Source organism: Orbicella faveolata, unplaced genomic scaffold (genome assembly GCF_042242905.1).
Source record: "Orbicella faveolata isolate gen_17 unplaced genomic scaffold, um_ofav_v1 contig_48, whole genome shotgun sequence".
Lineage (NCBI taxonomy): Eukaryota > Metazoa > Cnidaria > Anthozoa > Scleractinia > Merulinidae > Orbicella > Orbicella faveolata.
This window is the reverse complement of record NW_028301578.1, coordinates 10,170,899-10,196,564: the sequence shown is the minus strand read 5'-3', so window position 1 is coordinate 10,196,564 and position 25,666 is coordinate 10,170,899. Positions and strand designations below refer to the sequence as shown.

Genomic DNA, 25,666 nt, shown 5'->3' with positions numbered 1-25,666 from the left:
TAGCGTTTAAATGCTCTTATTTTTAAACAAATAAGATATCCTCGACCGTGCTTGCTCCGTTATCAAGTACGGAAGTGAAAGAAAGCGAAAGACGAACCGCTAGCTATCGAACTCCAACTCATTAAGCTTTATGGAGGAACAAAGCAACTTTTTCCTATTCCAAAGCTTTGTGCAAGAGCCCCAGTTATCTTTCAAAATGGTTCGTAATTCGAGTTTCCTTCCTTCGAGTTGTTAGGTGTCCAACAATTACAGCGCCAACATATGGAGAGGTATTTCCGTATCCATGCACGTCGATCTCTGGTGTAAATTATGGAACAGATTGCTTCTTCATGTGCAATGTCTCTGTTGGTTATCGACTGGAAGGTGCAAAAAACGTATCCTGCAATGAAAGTGGGTTTTGGAGTGCAGATACTACCAAGATAATATGTAGAGGTATCTAATGTAGATGTACTTTTGTACGTGGTTTATTTACCTGATAAACCAGGGAAAGTAACGTATCTTAATCATTTTCGTCATTTAACAGTTTCATGTTTCTCCGAGGTAGCAGGTGCACGAGACCATCACGCTCTCTAACCAACCTGCTTGTTTTTTGTTTGCTTGTTTGTTTTTTGTTTCTTTTTTCCTGGTGATTCTTCAGCTCCACCATTCCCCAGTCTTTCTCTTCTCCTCGACCTTTCTATGCGAAAATTCCTTTCTGAAAATCCCCGACCTTTTCTGCCTTCAGCCTCACTCTTGACCATCCACTTTTAATTCTGATATCCATGCAACCTAGTGTCCTCATAGTCCCTCGTTTTTCTTATCTTCCATGTTTTGCAGACGAAGCAGGGCTAGCTCTCAAGCACACTGAGATAAATAGGCCCTTCAACTACAAAAAGACAGAGATCCATTACTATCATCGGCCGTACTCATTATGCTTGTTACATACTGACCCTCGTCCTCACCAGATTTACCACATAAATCCCTAAATTCCATACTGTATAGACATTATTATCTGCTTGAAACGTATTTTATTTCTAATTGTGCAATGATAATCAGTACTGTTCTTCGGTATCCATTTAATAAGACTTGTCGTTAAACGGCTATCTGAGTTGTCATTCAGTACAGCTTACCTTCTTGCTGACCTTTTGTCCTTTTGCAAACCACCTATCATGCTAAACGTTGTTCTTCTTGGTCCATTCACATCCACTGACGTAATCAATATACTCCTTATCTACTTTGCTCCTCGCAGCACATTACAAGTTCGGTGCTTAACGAACACAATCCATTTCGTTTGCACATTGGGGAACGCTATAGCATTATCAGGCGTCTTACCAGTTATCTTATCGGCCGCAAAACCTCTCGTTAGCTTTAGTTCACCCCGCGTGATGAACTCACTGCCATTACTGGTTGGATTTGGAGCCTATTGCTTTTCTCCAGAGCATATCTGACTCCCCTTGTATCAAGCTTCTACGGGAGTAAGTGATATCGGCTCCCAACAAAACCCCCAATCATACAGAACAAGTTCATCTAATAGATTTACACATAACTAATTCACTTCTGGAATCATCCTCTCCGCCAAGAGAGATTAGTTTCCAATAATCTTTCCAAACTACCACTTAACAGATGTTCAACCTCCCAGTATTCAATGCCCACACGATGTGGAGATTCCCACAGAAACTGGACAACCATTTGCAAGCGCGACGTGGCAGGTACCAACCCCCACCGACAACTCTAACGAGTCCGTAAGCCTCAGTGGTTTGCTTCCGCCCCAAAAGTTGGATGTTGGCAATAAGCACATCACATACATAGCGACGGATTCAGCTGGGCTCATTGGAAGCTGTACATTTTCTATTTATGTCAGAGGTAGGATATGTTTTATCTTAAAGTCATCGAATTCCAATTCTAAACGTGCTCATCTTTTGGAGCTGTTGCTTTACCCATTTCAGCTCTAATAGCAGGAATCCACAAGATTGGATTAGAATTTCGATTTCCAACTTTCCGTTCAAGTTCTCAAAAAAAAAAAAAAAAAAAAAAAAAAAAAAAGGCAGAGAAAGCTATGCAGCCCCCACTTTTATGTGTCTCTTGATGTCACCCATTTACAAGGCGTAAAGCGATTAAGAGCTGAATATGTTTTATTTATACGAGGTTCTTTTTACAGAATCCCAAGTGTTATATAGAAAAATCAAAAAATTTCATCGTTACTCTTTACAGAAATTGTTCATAACGTCAACAATTCTTATCTTCTCAACTCGCTTAATAATTGTTCCCGTTTTCTTCTTTAAATTTTCTAGAAAATTAAGGATGACTCTTAGCATCTCAGCTGAATAACTTTGTAAATTGCATTATCTTATCAACGTCCTGATTTCAATTAAATAACAAAAATGCGGGTCATTGAGCTTGCTTCTAAATTGTAAGCACTTTAAGCGAATATAAGGGCTGTTTCTACCAGGCTAAGCTGTTGTTATTGTAACCATTTACGCGAAAAGATGTGCAAACCTTTTTTTACCAATGAATCGGTATTCTGTTTGAGATTTCTTACTGTAGAATGAACTGATTAAGAGTGATAGTATTGGTGCATCAATTTATAAGTACTCAAAACAGCCGCAAACTGTTGTTAGGCCACCTAAATCGTCTATATAACAAAATTCTCGGTTTTAGTTGGCTCTCCACGCACCTGACTGTCATTCAGTTGGCGTGCGATCGCGAAGATGCTTAATAACAGGTGCGTATCCAGTTACAACCTTTTGTAACTATATACCTGTGATTGGACGCTCCGACATCCACGCAACAATTAGCTAGGCGCGCTTTAAAGACTTCCTCCTCTACTGTTTGTAGCACTTCTTCATCTCAAAATTTGTTGCTGGTACCATTAATAAGTAATTAGACCACAGGCCGTAAATTCATTAAGAGATGGTGCTCGTAATTTCAAATGGGCCTTGCCAACGCCATTAGACCAGACCAATTATGATTTCTGGCTACCATATTAATAACCCATCTTCAAAACATCATTTAAAACATTTTATGGACATTTTTAAAGCCCTGGACCATTTAATATTTTATCATGTAAAGTTTTCAATGTCTTGTTTTAATTGTTAGACTTGTTCTAATGCTTTGCTTTTTTAAAATTTTAATGTGTCTCATATTTTATTTATTTATAACTTTTTTTTTACATTACCGTTTTATATTTGAGAATCTTTCTATGTTATCGATTTTCAATAGTTCATCTTTTTATTCTGAAACTATTTATATGAGGGCCACTGGTTTCTCAGTTGCTAAGGTTATGTTGTACCCACAGTAATTATAAGTAACGTTAATTATCATCATCATCATCATCATCAACATCATTTATATCATTATGATGTTCACAAACAGATCTTGAACCGCCTAAGATTGCAAACTGTCCCGATGACATCCGCAAGACGTCTTCAACGAAGCTGACAAAGATATTTTTGCCAGGAGTCACTGTCACAGATAATGTTCGCGTCCACTTATTTACAACAAGCAGACAAAATGGAAGCGACTTCACATGGGGAGAGCACAACGTAACTTATACTGCATCAGATATAGCAGGAAATACTGCCAAGTGCCATTTCCAAGTCATTGTAACCGGTAGATACATATAAGTTATTGAACGTTATTTTGTTAAAGACAAAAAGACAAAAGACGAAAAGACAAAAAAAAATAAATAAATAAATAACAAACCCTTGGGAAATACCTGGCAAAAAATGCAAGGCTTGCGCGGGCGCTTAATCAAAAATTAAATTTTAGTAAATCGAGTAACTAGTTTTCATTTATCTTTACCTTTGTAAAAGATTACACCTGTCCGGATTTACAACCACCTTTGATGGAGCTAAGGCATGTGAGACGTGGCTAAAGGGCATGTTTTGCACCGTACACTGCAATGAAGGTTTCGGGTTCGTTGATCAACCAGAAGCACTGTATGTGTGTAGTCCTAAGGGAGCCTGGATAAATGCAGGGAAAGGAACGCCCAGTCTTCCCGACTGCTCAAGTAAGAGAAGGTGCTATGTTCTAAACGTGTTATTCCAAACAAACCTAATATGATGTGCGGCATTTTCCTCCCATTTTTAGCACATTATCTTCGTTCAATTTGTACCAGTTTTAAGGTATAATTTCGTACCCTGCGTACTATAATGGTTTAATAAAAATATCATTATTTATATGTTTATTTTATGACAAGATAGTCTTGAATCCGAGTGTTTCGATTTGTTATTTATTGGTCTGGATTCAGCCATACGGACTGTTTCCATGGAAACGGTTATAATTTTTTTTGTTTTTTTGTTTTTGTTTGTTTGTTTTCGAAAGCCGGACAAATCAAAATTTGCCACTAGCCAAAGTGCCATATAATAAGCTACTTACCTAGCTTGCTCGAGCCGTTAAGTGAAATACTGGCCCTCGCTCGTTTTAGCACAGACCTCGGGCCAATATTTCCCAGAGAGGCTATTGCTCTCCGTTATTAAGAGGTAAATATCTTAATATTGCAGAGACTCACATGCCCAAAGAAGCCGTGGTAAATGGAGATGTACATTATCTAGTTGACAAGTGCGGCGGAGAGAGCGTGAACGAGGTCATCGCCGGCAACTTTATAGACCTTTTCAGCAACTCGCCGTTTGGTATGGCTGGAGGCTGCAATGGGAAGTGCACCATCGACAACGTGAGGGTTGAATGCGGAAACCAAACTGAGGCACGCCGGCGAAGAAAGGCAGCTGATGGCAAGCAAGCGTTTAAAATTCCCCTAACTGTGCATTTCTCTTTAAAAGTTCCGTTACCAAGCAACGCCCCCTTATTTGACCTCAACCAGACCAGTCAACAAATATCAAATAACCTGCTCGAGGCATTGAACGAAACAGACCTGACTCTGGATATCAGCGGAGTTATTATAGTATATGATTTATCAAAGCCGCCAGTGTTTCGGCTTACCAGTCTTGTTTGTAGTGAAGGACAAGTCCAAAGAGGGACAAGATGCGGTAAGAAGTTTCCTTTTGCTTTTGACGGTCTTCATTTTTGGCTTTAAATGTTCTATTACATCTAGGGAGAACTCTAACCTGTCTAACAAATAGTCTGTCTTTTAATACTGTCCAAGTTAAACTGTTCACTAACTAGTGTACATATATTTTTTTAAGAAAATAGGTCACCTGACTTTACAAAAATCAGAAAAATTAAATATTGTAGGTACCATCTTGAAAGGCAAGATAAGAATATACGGTGCACTTACCTTGCTCGCAGTTTAATAGCTTATTAATAGCTAATTGATAGTTAATTAACAACTTAGCAAATTTCTTGCCTCACGTACAACAAGTAATATTGTATTTTTCAATTGAGGGTTGTGAAACCAAAACCAATGTAATCACTTAAGCGGAATAATAACGCAGAGGACACAGAAAATCTTAATTAATCAATCAAAACCTGAAGTTAATACACGTAGCTGTCGCGAAGCGCTGGAAGACGTTTGCGAACTAGTAATATTTGGTTTTGGTTTTACTTCTGATTGGATAAAATGGTCCCGCTAGTCCTTTTTAAACCGATCGCGTAGCATAGTAATGCAAAGCCAATTACTTTTCTGCAATCAAGTGAAAACCGCTATAAGTACTAAAACAAGAAATTATCAATATTTAAGATTGCTATGAGGTGGGGATAGTTAATGTCCTTCTTTTAGTCTTCTCAGGAGTTTAATTACCAATTTACATCTAAACATTCTTGTAAAATTTCGGGAAAACGATGAAAACGTCGCATTTCGTTGACGACCGACAGCTACTGCACTCTAATGGCTGATAGTATACGAGTAGCTTAGCCAATCAGATTGCAGCATTTGCATTAGTATACAAGTAGAATTCTACTAATAGTAATTAGAACACAGATGCTGCCACTACTTTGTTTTTGTTTATTCTACTCTTTGTATTGGTGAACTGTCCGCTTGGGTATTTCTTTACCACTGGTTGCCAGGCATGCGCAGTGGATGAATACCAAGATCAAGAGGCCCAGACGTCATGTTTATCCTGTCCATCCAGTACAACTACATTTGGACAAACGGCATCAAAGTGGCACGAAAATTGTCAAGGTTACTTGAAAATGAAGCTTTAACTTGTTTTATTCTGTTAAACAACACATCTCTCGGTTATAGGCAATTTCAAATGCAAGGAAAACGTGATCGCATGATTTTAAGATATGAAACCAATAATTTTTTTGCGATAACTACAGAAATTCTCGCGCGTTTATTGGCTAAGTTTTATTGTCAATAAGCGGACAGACACATGGATTTATAATTCATGCGATGCGTCAACAAACGAGAGTGGATAGCTCGACAACTTGTTATCGTAAAAAACAAATTGATGTCAGTTTTTAATGCGTCTGTCCTTTTATTGACAATGAATTTCGTCATAACTTTGTCAAAGTAGTCTGCGGATCCACTTGGCTATCGCCTCGTGGGTCCAGAGCTACTTTGACAATGTTATGACGAAATTCAAGATCAATAACAGGACAGACGCATGAAAAAACGACGTGAAATTGTTAAATTGCGTCATATTGCTGCACGACAATAAGAGGTTAGCACTAGCAGGCCTGTCAAGTCTTGAGTTGGGCGATGAAGTGTAAGTTTGCTCGCCGCGGAAGAATCCCATAGTCTGTCGCGATTTAATTATTTTTGTTGACATGTTGACATTTCCTTTCAGAAATTCCCAGCCCTTCCAGCCTTGAAGAACAAGGTTTATCCAAGCCAATTCTATATTCAATCATTGCAATAGGAATCTGCGTATTTATTGGACTGATTGGTCTCACCATCTTTTGTGTGCAGAAACACTGTGTGTAAGTTCTTTCATTACTAAATAAAAATGTACTTCACGAAAGCGTTAAGTTAAAAAAATATGTCTATCCATCTATCTATTTTGTGGACAATTTCCTTCGATCATTTGGTGTTGGATCTAGATGGATCAGCTTCATTTTAAACAGAATGAGTTGAAAACGTTCCTGTGCCCCAAATCAATAAATTGTCTTAACCTGCTTAATTCCTATGTTTTTACGGTATATAACTTTGCATAAGAGTAGGAGTAATTTTCCAACTGCAGTGATGCTTATGATTCGGGTTTATGGGTCACCCACACAATAATAATGCAAATCTCAAAAAACAAACTAAATCTAGACATGAAATAGTGACACCACTCGTAGCCTCTTTAGAATCGATCCATTTAATAACTTAACCATCCTCATCTTTATCAATTTACATTTATACGCTATATGCACATTATAGTGATTAAATTAACTTTTTTTTTTTTTTTCAGGACTTAAACAATTTTTTACACGAGCGCGTTGAATATGAGATGCTAGATAGCCAACCAGGCGCGGAGCGTCGAGTTGGCTATAATCATCTCATATCCAACAAGCGCAAGTAGAATAATTGTTTAATTAAAAACGCCACTAAAAAATAGCAAACTAGACTAGAATAACAATAACATTACCAAAACTCACTCGTGCGCTTACCATATTGGTAGAGCATGGTATAATGGCTCATAACCCATGATGGCTAAGCCAATGAAATCTCTCGAATTGCATTATCTAATGATCCAGTTTTTGATAATTTTAATTATTTTATTTCTATAGTGCTGGCAAAACAATGTCACGAAACGAAAGACGTACTTACCCGTACCCAGTGGATGACGATATGGGACGCAGCAATCCAACATATGCTGATACTGAAATTATTCAAACGAAGGATCCATTTTCTATAGAAATCTGTGAATTTCAGAAGCGCGGTCTTTGTTTTGACAGTGTGAATTACCTTTCGCAAGATGATGCACAAGATGCAGCTGGAAATGATTTCAGAAGACTTAATTTTAATCAGTCAGAGGTGTCGATTCCATAAAAGGGTGGTTTTCTGCACTTTGCCTCTAACATATTGAGTGATTTATATCAGAACAATCACATGCACCATTGTAGTAGGCAAAAACACGAATCGACCATTTTACAGTTGTCTGCTCAGTGAGCTGGCCTTTGTATGGCAGCGAGGCTAGAGTTGACCTTGTTTTGATACAGACCTCACTGCTTTTGTTGTGTAAAACAAGTTGTTCTGATGCTAACTAGGTGCATTTACATGACAAAAATAATTACTATGATTACTGTAATTATTGAAATGATTACATGGTCTATTATATACATATCCGTGTCAATTTCAGCACAACGATCCTACCTCTTTTTCAAGAAAATACACAGGCTTTTGATATCAATTAATCTCAAGCAGTCTGTCACCAAACAGCCTACTCACCCACCTTGTTTGTGTGTGGCTGCCTGGCTGCTGGTCCCTGAGCCTACACAGCGTGGCGGCCCAGGCTGTCCTGCAAAGTAAATGAGAAGTTCTACCGTAAAAACTGCCCCACTCTGTGGCCCGGTTTGGTATCAGCTGTTTGCCAGGGACCTAGGCTGTCTGCCCCAACCCTCCTTAGAGGGGACTATAGCTGGCTTTCCCCCAATTTTGACTCGTTTTCCATAAATCCAGACATATAGACAGGGAATATTTTAATTAGTCGTTTTAGCATGTAGGTTAATGGTAGAAAAATACTTGATCGCTTCTCTTTTGGTAATTTTTTATCGATTTCTAGACAATTAAGGCATGGCTCTTTCCTTATTGCACCCAAAAATTAGGGGGGTGGTCTATCTTCTCAGGCTTTAACCACATTAACCTAAAACGTTTTCAGACTAATAGGCTTGCAAATCTTGTCATATTTAGCTGGATGATATATGCAAATTAGGTCACGTGACCTGTCGGGACTATCTTTAGCTCAAATTTCTTTTTAGAGAAATGGCACCACTTTTTACAGCATCTAGGAAGCTGGCATTATCTTTATAATGTTAAGAATAGTACGTATTTTATATCCGTGCCCGGACTTGTTGAGAGCTTTTTTTAAAACAATAGCATAAATTAAGAATTTACTTTTATTGGGAGACCGGGCAATAGTACAAAAAGCCGTTTATTTTCAAAATTGATGAAAAATTTAACAACGCCCGGGAACAGATGTTTTGTTGCTAACCTTTTGAGCTATCTGGGTACATTCAAGGTAAATGACTCCAGATGTAAACTGGTGCCATTTTCGCTCAAAGAATTTCTGGAAGTTTTTGGCCGCCAGATGTAAAAGGTAAGGTAAAGTCTGCATACGAGCCAAGTGGCCCATCAGGCCGGAGCTTATCCCGGTTTCTGTAGCATGAAGCGACTAGGAGTATTTCTACTCCCCCCTGGATGGGACGCTAGTCCATCGCAGGGTTACTCCCGGCATTAAGTTCGCCGGTACCCATTTATACACCTGGGTGGAGAGAGGCACTGTGAGAGTAAAGTGTCTTTCCCAAGGACACAACACAATGTCCCCGGCCAGGGCTCGAACCCGGACCGCTCGATCCGGAGACGAGCGCACTAACCATGAGGCCACCGCGCCTAATTTGCATATATCATCCAGCTAAATATTGAGACATGCTTCTATGAACAAGATGTCCATAAAATTTAATTAAGTGGGATTAGGGTTAGGGTTAGGGTTTAGGTCTAGGGTGATGTTAACCGTCTTATGTTAAGTTGGTTTCTGGAAACAGTTTGCAATAATAAAACTGAAACTGGGATTACAGTAGCTGTTTGAATGGGCTAGAATCTGCTATGTTCAATCTCCTTAAAGAAGAATATTATTCTTATTGATCAGTTGCTTCAACAACAACACAGCAATAACGACAACAACTTTATTAACTCATACACTTACTCACTCTCCTGACGTGAACGGTTCGGCTTAATCAAGGCGATCAATTCAACAAGAGCTAAAAATTCACTCCAACTCTTAAAGAATGATAGCTTTGTTAAACAAGAGGGACGATTGAGAGAGCCACTTGAAATTTAGCTTCGATTGATTGTTTGCTTTTTTGTTTGCTAGCTTGTGTTCTTTAAGTCACCTCGATTGATAGAACAATTTCAAGAAACATTTCCTCTAAACTGACAAGGACTCTTAACATGGACACTCTTACATGTTACAAGTTACTAGGCGTTGTGCATCTAATGTTATCCCATAAGTCGTTTTTACTTTTAATACCAACAACTAAATTTATTACGAACTTTGCCAGTATGCAAAAAGTTTCAAAACCTATTTTGAAAGGTAGCTCTATTTATCAACTCCCACCCCCCAGCCCAGCTTTGTGTCCCAGGCTTCTCAGACTGGCATGAATCATCTTTACAAAGACGCCGAAAGGCAGAAAGTCAAGATATGACTCCCCATAGTAGACTCAAGCCGATAGAAGACTGTTAGGAATTGTAAAATACTACTGCAGCTCAAAATTAAAAAAAAAAAAAAATAATAATAATAATTAAAAAAAAAGAAAGAAAGAAAAACAAAGGAAATATTTTGTATTATTATTATATAGCTTGGGTAAAGTTGAATCTAACGCGCGATTTTATCGGTGGATTTGTGGTCCAGTCGCATTACCGAAATGTAATCCTACCCGCTCTAGCTACTAACCAGAGTTTACTGAATTGTTATATTCTTTTCATTTACATATTTTCATATCTATTGGGATTCCACATGCATACCCACAAACATTACATAACATATTAAAAATCATCATCATCATCATCATCATCATCAAAGAGAAAGTAACCCTCCTTTGGGTCAGTTCTCTTCTCTCACTTGGAACTGGAAATGGGTTCAGAAATTTTCAGGTGTCCTGGATGTACTGGCGATGTCCTAGTTGTGTTAATTCCTCCAGTCTTACCACTTTACACTAAATGCCGGCAGCTATATAACATGACGGTACCCAAGGGGCTTCTACTGTAAGTACCGCAGAGAAATGGTAGGAAATTTTCCTAACATTCTTTACGTACTCTCATTAGGGTTCTTCGTCTTGCGGCCATGGAAGGCGTCATAATCTGTTTCAGTGACATGCCGATGATATGAAATAAAAAAAATAATAAACCAGAAAGGGCCGATGGAATATGAGACAAGCTTTAAAATGAAGTAAAGATATTAATAGTGCTTTAAATGTAAATAGTGCGTTTGAGTCATTCCCGATGCTTTCAAATGATGGCGGACTCCACCGACGCCAATAATCTGGAACAAAACAAGGTCATTATATATCGGATCACGTCTAAACGCACGTGGAAAAAGACTTGGGCAGGAAAAAAAAGTGAGCGGACAAAACCGGGAAATGCCGATAAATCAAGTAATCCCGCAATGATGAACGAATCACACAACATGAACCTTCCTCTGCTTCTCCCCCTGAACCAAGTTCAGATCTACGACCTGAACTTAAAGATACCAAAGTGCCTACGAATGGATGTTGAGCGCGGCGAGCAGACGTAAATGTCTTGTTTACCCAATGAAAGCCATCACAATAAACTCTGAGCTTGCATCGAGATGCTTGTCTGGGCGTAAAGGAGCGTTTGATTAATCAGTCTAAAACAGATCTTAAGGAATAAAAGCCCAGATGATCTGGAATACTTGTCTGAGTATGTCGTTGGCAGTGGGAGCCACGTGCCGTACTATCATGCTCGGCAATTGAAGTTATTGTGTAGAAAATATCGCGCAATTACACAGCCGAGGGCAAAAAAAAGAAGCGTGAGGAGAAACTTAGCACATGGAGCTAAGATAGATGGTCAGTGTTTTAGGTGACCATGCACGGCTACCAATGGCTTGGCCAATGGCTAGCCAGTGGCTTGTACAAGCAACGAATCGTACAAGTCCGTAAGTAACGACCTCCGAAAGAAGTGAGCCCACCCCCCATCCCCTGAAAATAGAGGAACTAAGATTCAAAAGTATATATTTTTTTCCAATCAATAACCTGAAAAACGTACGATAAACTAAAGGCGATTCAACTAGGGAACGTATTGCTTATTCCAGGATGGCGTCATGAAGAGCCCTGGTAAAACAAACCCCGCAAAATTTTCATCAAGTAACAAGAAGGCACTAACAGGACCTTTCCTTCAAATTCAAATTACTAAGATTAACAACTTTGTATCATTTTTAACAGGAACACATAAAAAGTACGTTTAATCATATTGAAATTAAAAACTCGACCACAGCAGTCAAATATTCATAATGCAGATTAACGTAGCAGTGCATCATGAACAATAAAGATAGTTTAAGGTATCTCACATCAAGGCCCACCCATGTGCCAACAACATAAATTTGAGCTGGAACAAAGAATTTCAAAACAATTTATAAGAATTCAGTGTTTTTACGAATTATACCCACAGCCTTAAAGGAATGCAGCCCTGTTCTCATAAAATTAAAAGAAAAACAACAACAACAACAAAAATCAACAACACCGGGAAGAGATACTTACAGTAGAAGTCATTTGCCTTCCCTCATGGGGTAAGAGATTCCTGCCTATATCAACTTTCTTTTCCCTCGTAAGTCCTTGCGCGTTCAGAGTTGCGCCACACTCGCGTTTTAGCTGCCGGGATCTCAAGCAATGCCTACCTAACTTTTTAAATACGCTACTTTTAGCCCTCCCCCAAATCTACACAAGTGTATTTCACTTGTGGAAAACTATCGATTTGCACAGTGTTTGGGTTGGATATTCTCGCCCCTATCAACTTTCTTTTCTCTCGTAAGTACTCTGGTGTTTAGAGATGCGCCACACCCGCGTTTCAGGAGCCGAGATCCAAACCAATGGTTACTTAACTTTTTAAAGATGCTAGTTTTAGCCCTCTTCCAAATCTGTAATGTTTATTTCACTTGTGGAAGTCTTTCGACTTGGACAGTCCTTAGGTGAAAGATTCTCGCCCCTATTAACTTTCTTTTCTCTCGTAAGTTCTCCCGCGTTTAGAGATACGTCTCACTCGCGTTTTAGGCGCACGGATCACAACCAATGCTTACCTAACTTTTTAGAGATGCTACTTTTAGCCCTCTCTCAAATCTACACACGTGTATTTCACTCGTGGAAGTCTATCGATTTAAACAGTGCTTGGGTGAGAGATTCTCGCCCATATATATCAACTTTCTTTTCTCTCGTAAGTTCTCACGCGCTTAGAAATGCGCCACACTCGGGCTTTAGTTGCCGGGATCCCAACCAATGGTTACCTAACTTTTTAAAGATGCTAGTTTTTGCCCTCTTCCAAATCTCCAATGTTTATTTCACTTATGGAAGTTTTTCGATTTGGACAGTACTTGGGTGAGAGATTCTCGCCCCTATCTACTTTCTTTTCTCTAGTAAGTTCTCGCGCGTTTAGAGATGCACCATACTCGCGTTTTAGGTGCAGGGATCCCAACCTATACTTACCTTACTTTTAAAAGATGGTACTTTTAGCCCTCCTCTAAATCTAAACACGTGTATTTTACTGGTGGAAAAATATCGATTTGCACAATGCTTGAGTGAGAGATTCTCGCTTATGCCAACTTTCTTTTCTCTCCCGCGCGTTTAGAGATGCGCCACACTTGCGTTTCAGGTGCCGGGACGCCAACCAGTGTATTTTACTTGTAAGAAAACTATCGATTTGCAGAGTGTTTGGGTTGGACATTCTCGCCCATATCAACTTTCTTTTCTCTCGTAAGTTCTCGCTCGTTTAGAGATGCGCCACACTAGCGTTTCAGGTGCAGGGATCCCAAACAATGCTTACCTAACTTTTTAAAGCGGCTACTTTTAGCCCTCTTCAAAATCTTCAACGTCTGTTTCATTTCTGGAAGTCTATCGACTTGGAAAGTGCTTGTGTAAGAGATTCTCGCGCCTATTATTTTTTTTTCTCTTAAGTTTTTCGCGCGTTTCGAGATGCGCCGCACTCGCGTTTTAGGTGCAGAGATCCCAACCAATTTTTGCTTAACGGTTTAAAGATGCTACTTTTAGCCCTGCCCCAAATCTACGCACGCGTATTTCATTAGTGGAAAACTATCGATTTGCACAGTGTTTGTGTTGGACATTCTCGCCAACTCGCGCGTTTAGAGATGCGCCACACTCGCGTTTCAGGTGACAGGATCTCAACTAATGCTTACCTAACTTTTTAAAGATGCTGCTTTTAGCCCTCCTTTAAATCTACACACAGCCAATTCTTACCTAAATTTTTAAAGGTGCTACTTTTAGCCCTTCTCCAAATATACCAACCTGTATTTCACTTGTAAAAAGCTATTGATTTGCACAGTGTTTGGGTGGGACATTTTTGTACATACCAACTTTCTTTTACCTCGTAAGTTCTTGCGCGTTTAGAGATGCGCCACAGTCGCGTTTTAGGTACAGAGGTCCTACTTACCTAACTTTTTAAAGCTGCTACTTTTAGCCTTCCCTCAAATCTACACACTTGTCTTTCACTTGTGGAAAACTATTGATTTGCAAAAAGTGCTTTGGTAACAGATTCTCGCCCTTATCAACTTTCTTTTTTCTCGTAAGTTCTCGCGCGTTTAGAGATGCGCCACACTCGCGTTTGAAAGGCAGGAATCTTAACCAATGCTTACCTAACTTTTGAAAGATGCTACTTTTAGCCCTCCTCCAAATCTAAACAAGCGTATTTAACTTTTGGAAAACTAACGATTTGCACACTGCTTGGGTGAGGGATTCTCACCCGTATCAACTTTCTTTGCTCTCCTAAGTTCTCGTGCATGTAAAGATGCGCCACACTTGCAATGCAGGTGCCGGGATGCCAACCAGTGCTTACCTAACTTTTTAAAGATGCTTCTTTTAGCCCTACTTTAAATCTACACACCTGTATTTTACTTGTCAAAAAACTCTCGATTTGCATAGGGTTTGGGTTGGACATTCTCGCCCATATCAACTTTTTTTTTCTCTTCTAAGTTCTCGCGCGCTTAATGATGCGCCACATTTCCGTTTTAGGTGCAGGGACACCAACCAATGCGTACCTAACTTTTTAAAAATGCTACTTTTAGCCCTCTTCCAAATCTCCAACGTTTATTTCACTTGTGGAGGTCTATCGATTTTGACAGTGCTTGGCTAAGAGATTCTCGCCTTTTTCATCTTTCTTTTCAATCTTAAATTCTCGCTCGTTTAGAGATGCGCCACACTCGCATTTAAAGTACAGGGATCCCAACCAATGCTTACCTGCTTTTTTAAAGATGCTACTTTTAGCCCTCACTAAAATCAACACACGTGTGTTTCACTTGTGGAAAACTATTGATTTGCACAGTGTTTAGGTTGGACATTTTCGCACAAACCAACTTTCTTTTCCCTTGTAAGCTCTTGCGCGTTTAGAGATGCGCCACAGTCGCGTTTTAGGTACAGGGATCCCAACCAATGGTTAACTAACGTTTTAAAGATGCTACTTTTAGCCCTTTCTCAAATCTACACACGTGTCTTTCACTTTTGGAAAACTATCGATTTGGAAAAAGTGCTTTGGTAACAGATTCTCGCCAATATCAACTTTCTTTTCTCTCGTATGTTCTCGCGCGTTTAGAGATGCGCCACACTCGCGTTTTAGGTGCAGGAATCTTAACCAATGCTTACCTAACTTTTGAAAGATGCTACTTTTAGCCCTCCTCCAAATCTAAACATGTGTATTTAACTTTTGGAAAACTATCGATTTGCACATTGCTTGGGTGAGAGATTCTTACCCATATTAACTCTCTTTGCCCTCTTTTAGGTGCAGGGATCCCAACCAATGCTTAGCTAAGTTTTCAAAGATGGTTCTTTTAGCCCTCCCCCAAATCTACACACGTATATTTCACTTGTGGAAAACTATCGATTTGCATAGTGTTTGGGTTGGACATTCTCGCCCATATCAACTTTGTTTTCTCTCGTAAGTTCTGGCGCGTTTAGAGATGCGCGACACTCGCGTTTAAGGTGCAAGGTTTCCAACCAATGCTTAGCTTGCTTTTCAAAGATGCTACTTTTAGCCCTCCCTGAAATCTACACACGTGTATTTCGCTTGGGGAAATCTATCGATTTTCACAGTGCTTGGGTAAAAGATTCTCGCCCATGTCAACTTTCTTTTCTCTCGTAAGTTCTCGCGCGCTTCAAGATGCACCACACTCGCGTATCAGGTGCCGGTATTCCAAGCAATGCCTACATAACTTCTTAAAGATGCTACTTTTAGCCCTCACCTAAATCTAAACACGTTTATTTTACTTGTCAAGAACTATTGATTTGCACAGTGTTTGGGTTGGGCATTCTCGCCCATATCAACTTTCTTTTCTATCGTAAGTTGTCACGCGTTTTGAGATGCGCCACACTAGCGTTCTAGGTGCAGGGATTTCAACCAATGCTTACCTAACATTTTAAACATGTTACTTTTAGCCCTTCCCCAAATCTACACACGTATATTTTACTTGTAGAAAACTATCGATTTGCACAGTGTTTTCGTTGGACATTCTCGCCCATATCAACTTTCTTTTTTCTAGTAAGTTCTCACGCGTTTAGAGATGGGCCACACCCGTGCTTAAGGTGCCGGGATCCCAACCAATGGTTGCCTAACTTTTTGAAAATGCTACTTTAAGCCCTCTTTCAAATCTCCAACGTTTATTTCACTGGTGAAAGTCTATCGATTTGGACAGTGCGTGGGTGAGAGATTCTCACCCCTATCAACTTTCTTTTCTCTCGTAAGTTCTCGCGCGTCTAGAGATGCGCCACACTAGCGTTTTAGCTGCAAGGATCCCAACCAATGCCTACCTAACTTTTTTAAGATGCTACTTTTAGCGCTCCTCCAAATCTAAACACGTGTATTTCACTTGTGGAAAACTATCGATTTGCAGAGTATTTGGGTAAGAGATTCTCGCCCATATCAACTCTCTTTTCTCTCGTAAGTTTTTGCGTGTTTAGAGATGCGCCACACTCGCGTTTCAGGTGTTGGGATCCCAACCAATGCTTACCTACCTTCAAAGGACACTACATTTAGCCCTTCCCCAAATCTAAACACGAGTATTTCACTGGTGGAAAACTATCCATTTCCATAGTGTTTGGATTGGACATTCTCGCCAATATCAATCTTCTTTTCTTTCGTAAGTTCTCGCGCGTTCAGAGATGCGCCACACTTGCGTTTCAGGTGCCGGGATCCCAACCAATGCTTACCTAACATTTTAAAGGTGCTACATTTAGCCCTGCCCCAAATCTACACACGTGTATTTCACTTGTGGAAAACTGTCGATTTAAACAGTGCTTGGGTAAGAGATTCTCGCCCCTATCAACTTTCTTTTGTCTCGTAAGTTCTCGCGCGTTTAGAGATGCGCCACACTTGCGTTTCAGGTGCTGGGATGACAACCAATGGTTACCTAACGCTTCAAAGATGGTACTTGTAGCCGTCCCACAAATCTAGACACGTGTATTTTACTTGGGGAAATGTTTCGATTTGCACAGTGCTTGGGTAAGAAATTCTCGCCCATATCAACTTTCCCTTCTCTCATAAGTTCTTGCGCGTTGAGAGATGCGGCACACTCGCGTGGCAGGTGCCGGGATCCCAGCCAATGCTCACCTAACATTTCAAAGGTGATACTTTAAGCCCTCTCCCAAATCTACACACGTGTATTTCACTTGCAAAAACTATCGATTTGCGCAGTTTTGGGGTTAGACATTCTCGCCCATATCAACTTTCTTTTCTCTCGTAAGTACTCTCGCCTTTAGAGATGCGGCACACCCGCGTTTTAGGTGCCGGGATTCCAAGCAATTGTTACCTAACATTTCAAACATGCTAGTTTTAGCCCTCTTCTGATCTCCAACGTTTATTTCACTTGTTGAAGTCTATCGATTTGGACAATGCCTGCGTGAAAACTTTCTCGCTTCTATCAACTTTCTTTTCTCTGGTAAGCTCTCGCGCGTTTAGAGATGCGCCACACTCGCGTTTTAGGTGCAGGGATCCCAACCAATGCTTAGCTAAGTTTTCAAAGATGGTTCTTTTAGCCCTCCCCCAAATCTACACACGTATATTTCACTTGTGGAAAACTATCGATTTGCATAGTGTTTGGGTTGGACATTCTCGCCCATATCAACTTTGTTTTCTCTCGTAAGTTCTGGCGCGTTTAGAGATGCGCGACACTCGCGTTTAAGGTGCAAGGTTTCCAACCAATGCTTAGCTAACTTTTCAAAGATGGTACCTTTAGCCCTCCCCAAAATCTACACACGTGTATTTCACTTGTGGAAAACTATCGATTTGCATAGTGTTTAGGTTCGACATTCTCGCCCATATCAACTTAGTTTTCTCTCGTAAGTTCTGGCGCGTTTAGAGATGCGCCATACTCGCGTTTGAAGTGCAGGGTTTCCAATCAATGCTTAGCTAACTTTTCAAAGATGCTACTTTTAGCCCTCCCCCAAATCTACACACGTGTATTTCACTTGTGGAAAACTCTCGATTTGCACAGTTTTTGGGTCTTACATTTTCACCCATATCAACTTTCCTTTTTCTCGTAAGTTCTCGCGCGCTTAGAGATGCGTCACACTTGCGTTTTACGTGCGGGGATGCGAAGCAATGCTTTCCTAACTTTTAAAGATGCTACGTTTAGCCCTCCCCCAAATCTACACACGTGTATTTCACTTGTGGAAGTCTATGGGTTTGGACAGTGCTTGGGTGAGAGATTATTGACCCTATCAACTTTCTTTTCTTTCATAAGGTTTCGTGCGTTTTAGACTTGCGCCACACTCGCGTCTTAGGTACGGGGATCCTAATTTTTGCTTTCCTCTCTTTTTAAAGATGTTAGTTTTAGCCGTCTTATAAATCTCTAACCTGTATTTCTCGTGTGAAAGTCTATCGATTTAAACAGTGCTTGGGTGGATATTTTTAACCATGTCAATTTACTTTTTCCTTGTCTTTTCTCGCGCGTTTAGCTATGCAGCACTTTCGAACTTTTGGTATCGGGATCTTAAACTATGCTCACTGGGCTAGATGCTAGTTTTGGCCCTCTCTTAAATTTAAACATGTGTATTTTTTACTTGTGGAAGTCTTTCGATTTAGAGAGTGCTTGGGTAAGAGATTCTCGCCCATATCAACTTTTTTTTCTCTCGTAAGTTCTCGCGCGTTTAGAGATGCGCTACACCTGCGTGTCTCGTGTGGGGATTCCAGAGTATGCTCACGGGGCTCTTTAAAAATGCTAGATTTGGTCCGCCTCCAAATCTACACACGTGTATTTCACTTGTGGAAGTCCGTCGCTTTGGAGAATGCCTGGGTTAATGATTCTCGCCCATTTATATCTCTTTTACACTCGCGTGTTTTCGCGCATTTAGCAATGCGGCAAACTCGCGTTTTTGATGTGGGGATCCCAAACTATGCTTAAGGGGCTCTTTAAAAATGCTAGTTTTTGCCGTCCACGAAATCTACAGAAACGTATTTCACTTGTGGAGGTCTATCGATTTGGACAGTGCTTAGGTTGGAGGTTCTCGCCTATATCAACTTTCTTTTCTCTCGGAAGTTCTCGCGCGTTTAGAGTTGCGCCACACTTGCGTTTTAGGTGCGGGGATCCCAGCCAGTGCTTAGCTAACTTTTTAAAGCTACTACTTTTAGCCTTCCCCCAAATCTACACACGTGTATTTCACTTTTGGAAATCTGTCGATTTGGACAGTACTCAAAGTTCGATTTATATTAACTGGGGCGATATTTCTGAGTCCCAGGGACTCTAAACTAATTCGAGAAGACTTTGGTTGTCAGTAAAAGGGACAGAGGAAAAATTTTTGAACGCTTGGTTATGAGCAGTCTGCCCGAGATATATAGCCCTCTTTAACTCACTTAGTGACTAGAGAGTCGCCGAGACCGGGCTATGCCCAGAGTGATTTTGACTCTGGGTCGATTTCCAGGAACTTGGGCGATATTTCCGAGTCCCAGGGACTGTAAACTAATTCGAGAAGACTTTCGTTTTCAGTGAAATGGACAGAGGAAAAATTTTTGAACGCTTGGTTATGAGCAGTCTTGCCGAAATATAGCCACTTAGTGACTAGAAAGTCGCCGAGACCGGGCTACGCGCAGCGTAATTTTGATCAACTTTGGGTGGATTTCCAGGAGCTTGGGCAATATTTCCGAGTCCCAGGGACTCTAAACTAAATCGAGAAGACTTTGGTTTACAGTTGAATGGACAGAGAAAAATTTTTTTTAACGCTTGGTTATGTCTAATCTCGCCGACATATAACCCCTCTTTAACTCACTCAGTCACTAAAAAGTCTTCTCGCATTCGTTTAGAGACCCTGGGACTCGGAAATGTCGCCCAAGTTCCTGGAAATGGACCCAAAATTGGTAAAAATCACGCTGCGTGTAGCCCAGTCGCGGCGACTTTCTGGTCACTAAGTGGCTATATTTCGGCCAAACTGCTCGTAACCAAGCGTTCCAAAATTTTCCCTCTGTCCAATTGACTGAGAACCAAAGTCTTCTCGAATTAGTTTAGAGTCTCTGAGACTCGGAAATATCGGTCAAAATCCTGGAAATCAACCCAAAGTCAGTTAAAATCACACTACGCGTAGCCCACTCTCGGCGACTTTACGAACACTAATTAGCTATATTTTGGCCAGACTGCTAATAACCAAGCGTTCAAAAATTTTTCCTCTCTCCATTTCACTGAAAACGAAAGTGTTCTCGAATTAGTTTAGAGTCTCTGGGACTCGGAAATATCGCCCAACATCCTGGAAATCGACTTAAAGTTAGTCAAAATCACGCTGCGCGTAGCCCGGTCTCGGCAACTTTCTAGTCACTAAGTGGCTATATTTCGGCCACACTGCTAATAACCAAGCGTTCAAAAAATTTTCCTCTCTCCATTTCACTGAAAACCAAAAGCTTCTCTAATTAGTTTAGAGTCCCTAGGACTCGGAAATATCGCCCAAATTTTTGGAAATCGACCCAAAGTTGGTCAAAATAAGGCTGCGCGTAGCCCGGTCTCGGTGATTTTGAGCACTGTCTAAATCGATATACCTCCACAAGTGAAATACACTACGTCCAATGTTCAACCCAAACACTATGCAAATCGATAGTTTTCCACAAGTGAAATACACGTGTGTAGATTGGGGGGAGGGCTAAAAGTAACATCTTTTAAAAGTTAGGTAAGCATTGGTTGGGATCCCTGGACCTAAAACGCGAGTGTGGAGCATTTCTAAACGCGCGAGAACTCACGAGAGGAAAGAATGTTGATATAGGCGAGAATCTCTCACCCCGTAACAAAACACTCATTACTGGTCGCGATTCTCGATTCTCATGCCCAGGACACTCTGAATATCTAGGTTAAAATTTGGGAAATTTTAAAAAAATATTTTAAGAATAAACCCTAGACTGAGATTCTGAAAAGAATGTATTTTTTATGATAAAAATTTGTAAACAAAATACGATTATATGTTTTTAACTAAACTTTACAAAAATTCTTCCTTTCCATTACTCGCACAACTGCCCAAAAAGGAAAAAAAAAAACAGCACTGGTCATAGGTTCGATGTTCATAACACTACTGGAAGAAGTTTTGTGCGCGATATCAGACTTAAATGCCTGCAGGCTGGCTCCAAAATTACTTGAACACGATCAAGACACCAAATGCATTTACAAAACAGATATGACATACGCTAAAGTCTAAGATTATTCACAAGAATATTATCAGCCTAAAATCGGCAGAAAGATAAGAATATTTAGCATCGGCCGGAAAGAAAACATTCTTGCCAGAAGAGCGTGTAATTAAGTGTATATCAGTGCCCATCTAACAGCAGTATTTCTATAAAAATAGGTCCGCAATGCGTACTTGTGGGTATATGCTTAGTTTTATTCCATTCGGTTGGAGTTTGTTTTTAAAAGTCAGTATCTGGAAGTATATAATGGTATTCTAATAACTTGACGTTTTGCAACGTTTAAGCCCAAAAGGGACTCTAAGGGTGCGTTTCTTTTTGTTGTTGTTGTTGTTGTTGTTTTTGGTTTTATTTTTTTTAAAGAAAATCTAAGATTAGATTCTTAGATCCGAAAGAATCCAAAAATGGATTTTGCTTTCCGTTACTAAACAGATCAATCCAAGATCTCACGGATCATGGTGGGTCAAAGGAACCGAAATATCCACTCCCAGATCAAAATCCGTTTTTGGATTCTTTTGGATTTAAGATGCCAATCTTGGATTTTCTTAAATAAATGCACCCTAATTATGTCATAGAGCACGTTTGAATTTTCAGGTTTATGCATTACCAGACATTAGAAAGGCGGCCCAATAAGGCTCTCGAGTAGGTCAAAAGAGGAGTTATTGCTCAAGTTTCTGCTAACTAACCAGTTCTTGCTCTAGAAGAAGTATCCATTGCAATAACAACTTTTTGTTTCATTGGCAAAACTTAAAGAGAGATGTTTTTATCACTTCACAGCCGCCACGTTGGTGCCCCCTCCGAAGGGCACCAACATGGTGAAGGCTTCCAACAATGCAATACATTTTCAGTCGAGTTGGTTTGAGATGACCATGTTTTAAGTCGTCTGGTAGTGTGAGCAGGTCTTTCCTTAGCTTGTGTGGTGCTACAATTAAGGTTCATCGACGGCAGTATACGCGCTAAAAGCAGATAACACGTGACGTGACTCTTCAACGGTACATCTTTATTGTTCATTACGATGCCTTATCGAATATGGCAGAAACACAACTATCATAAATCAAACACGAATAACATATCACAACTATTTTGCAAATGATACAAAACCATACTACTATGAACTGCAGAGCATATATTTTGCCTCTCTCTTACCTAATTAGAGCTTCAATGTATCGGTTCACAGCAGTATTTCAAGGATAAAATTCTGGCTATAAGTCTTAGGCCTATTCAACTTCACAAGGGGTTTGAGGTGGGTTTATAAACAGGAGGGCTTATATCCTTAGGGCGTGGGGAAGGGGCGGGGGGGGGGGGGGCGGCGGCTAATAAATGGTATAGAAAACCTTTTCGCAATGAGTTGATGAGACCAACCTATGTATCAAGTATAATAGAGTCGTTAACTGAAATAGCTGTTACATTTAAGCAATATACTTCTATGAACTACCACTTTAAGTCGTCCCGGTCAAAGTGCTGCTTATTTTAAAGTACTAGCGGACTACTGAAAATGGGAAGGTCAGCTCCCCTTGTCATGTAAGCAGGATTCGATACTTGCAATATTTGAGTGCTTTCACTCTACTGAAGTAAAGTTAACTATGATCAACAGTTCTCTCTGTTTCACTCTACTGCTTTGGAAGAAAACACACACACACACAAAAGAGCAACTGAAAAAACAACTTTCGTCACTGGCTATTAATGCATGGTAATTGGGTGAACATCCCTTTCAATCATGAAGCGACGTGATCTACAACTCTGATTGTGTAGCTGCGTTTTCGTAGCCTCTGCCTCCATTCTGCTCGTCTTTTGAAGATCTTCTCTCTCCTAAGCGTAATTCGCCCTTGAATTCTGGGTCACCAGGGTGCACGCTGTTCTTCCACCGGCAAGGGTTTTGTTTATTAAGAGAAGTTGTGCGATTAAAGCAGCATTGGTTCCGAAACCTACGTGTGAAACTAAGCGAAAAAAAATTTAAAAAGTACATAATTTCCTCAGTAACTTGGACTGAAACAAAAGGAAAACCGCTGGGAGTGTATGTAACGTGCTTCCACTATGATGTGTATGCGTGTTCATACTTAAAATTGAAAAGAGTATTCTACGTGAAACCTCGATTTAACGAAGTGCCAAGGAACCTTGGAAATTTGGAAATGTCAATATAATCTGTTTCCTGAGACTTCTCTGTTTGCTTCTAAAACTTATATCTTCCAGTACTACTTTTCCGTTTCTTTTTATTTTATTTTATTTTATTATTATTATTATTATTATTATTATTATTATTATTATTTTTTTTTTTTTTTGTACTCAGATAAATAAAGTGAATTCACCTTTTCGGAGTTAAATTTCACGTGTAGTTTCACGTGACTTATGATGTAAACAAACTGGGAAAGTTCGGACATTCTAGTCAAGCACGCATTACACGTGTACCAAGTTTTCAACTTCGCCAACGTCCTGTCACTACTAATATATATTTCTCTCTGCTTCAAGTCTTTGAACTTAGAATAGTTTCACCTTCAAAATGGCAGAAAAAAAGAATAAAAGCGACTTCAACGCCATGAATGTGGCAGAACTTAAAAGATATTTGCAGGAACGTGGAGTTTCAGTAAGCGAACATTTGAAAACTTCGCTCGTGGAAATCGCTTCCGCAGTCGAAAGAATGGGTGTGCCAGTGATGATCCAAACTTCGAAAAAGATCAAACCACTGATGCTGACGAATAAATAATTCATGAAATGCTAATTCCCAAGCCAGTTTCCCTGAAGACCTTGAACAACTTCAACTCGTCGCCGCCGTTTGGGTAGTACGACATTTTTAATTAATTGATTTACCACTCAACCGATTACGATAAGCAGGGACTCGCCGCTTACAAGTCATTTGAAGATTATCGTTTATTCGCCGATGGTTACGTGGAATCTTTACTAACTGCTCAGTTGAATCAAGAGGGTGTTCATGTATATATAGCCAAAGTGCGACCTTTGAAGTTTCATGAAAATCAAAACGGATGAAGGACGGGGTGGTCATGAAGGAAAGGAGCACTACGATCTCTGGTTTATTCTCGAAGGTAGAGGTACAAACCAAGGCAGCCTTCTTCAGGCACGATGCAAGTTTAAAGGTGGTAGAGATGGGGGATGCAAGCACATTGCGGCCGCCATGTACTTTTTCATCAGTCTTTCTGTTGATTTGAGACTCGATCGGTTCAGGAAACTCGTCGGTTCGCTCTTCCGGTTCGAATTTCTCAGGGGCACCCAACGACCGTTTTCTCTCAAATGCTTTTTAATGCTGTTTTAGGCTATCTGGAGTACTTTTAAAGCTCTGTAGGTTACTTTCAGGTTGCGCCAAAAAAATTTTATCTGTTCGGTTATTCTAGGGGAACTTGAGTATTCTCAAATTTATTAGGGCTTCTTTGTCCATTCCCCCAAAACCTTGGGTCTTATTACCTTTCCGAAACTGATAGTTGACCTATTTTCGGTACCCAAAACGACATTTTTAACAATCCGAAAACAACAGACATTGAATTTCTCAAATCACGAAAGTTCGAGACGACAATTCTCTTCAGAAAATCAGAAGAGATTAAAGGCCTTCCGAACAGATAATTTACCGAAACGATCCGTTGGGTGCCCCTGATTTCTGGATGCTTTCCTCATCGGGCTCTCCTAAACTCGCCACTGGCTCTGAGCTCAGATCTAAAAGAGTCATGGCGGCGGAACGTTCTTCTTTAGATTTGCCAGCAAGGCGATTAAGCGTCAGTTGGGTTTTAACCACTGATCGTTCAAGGTAAATTTCTTGCTTCTCGCTTTGTCTGCCTCGCGTTCACGGGATGCCTTTCGTTTACGATTCAGTCACGACACCTAGGCACGGTATAAAATATCAATTTAAACGACAAAATGTGTTATAAAAGCACATATTGATAAACGCACCCTTTCTTTACTGGCAACGGCAGATATAGGATCAGGATCCTCTTTTGTTAGACCATTTCCAACGACAAAATGTAGGCTACAAAGCTAACTGTCTTTCGTGCACACGAGCGAGTCACCGCTGTGACATGCTTTTAGCCACTTTTTATCTTCTCTCGTTTTGTCTAAATGCGCCAGGAAAATGGAAGAACCTCACTGGATCGCCGTTTGGGTTTCTTTTCCACGATTCAGGGTATCGGGAATCGTTTCTACATGTAACAAAAGCACATCTTTTAGTCGTGACCATTCTGTTAGAACACTACTTGTCGAACTCGTGTGGTTGACTAGAATGTCCGAACTTTCCCGGTTTGCTTACATCATAAGCCACGTGAC

The 25,666-nt window shown here is 40.2% G+C and overlaps 1 protein-coding gene and 2 pseudogenes across 3 annotated transcripts in view; 2 read left to right on the top strand and 1 right to left on the bottom strand.

Moving 5' to 3' along the window:
• LOC149096476 (uncharacterized) overlaps nucleotides 1–8,213 on the top strand; it is a 28,805-nt pseudogene extending 20,592 nt beyond the window's left edge. The window contains exons 21-28 of the transcript XR_016204440.1: nucleotides 229–432; nucleotides 1,603–1,842; nucleotides 3,352–3,588; nucleotides 3,792–3,988; nucleotides 4,482–4,963; nucleotides 5,899–6,055; nucleotides 6,666–6,798; nucleotides 7,591–8,213. The product of XR_016204440.1 is annotated as an uncharacterized LOC149096476 (transcript). The remainder of the gene's footprint in view (nucleotides 1–228; nucleotides 433–1,602; nucleotides 1,843–3,351; nucleotides 3,589–3,791; nucleotides 3,989–4,481; nucleotides 4,964–5,898; nucleotides 6,056–6,665; nucleotides 6,799–7,590) is intronic.
• Nucleotides 8,214–22,382: 14,169 nt separating this feature from the next.
• LOC110060092 (uncharacterized) overlaps nucleotides 22,383–25,666 on the bottom strand; it is a 49,198-nt gene continuing 45,914 nt past the window's right edge. For both annotated transcript variants that reach the window (XM_089280637.1, XM_089280638.1), the window contains one exon: nucleotides 22,383–23,340. In XM_089280637.1, the coding sequence (XP_089136763.1) occupies nucleotides 23,136–23,340 (205 nt within the window). In that variant the 3' untranslated portion in view covers nucleotides 22,383–23,135. The remainder of the gene's footprint in view (nucleotides 23,341–25,666) is intronic.
• On the top strand, nucleotides 23,787–25,617 carry LOC149096475 (uncharacterized; annotated as a pseudogene).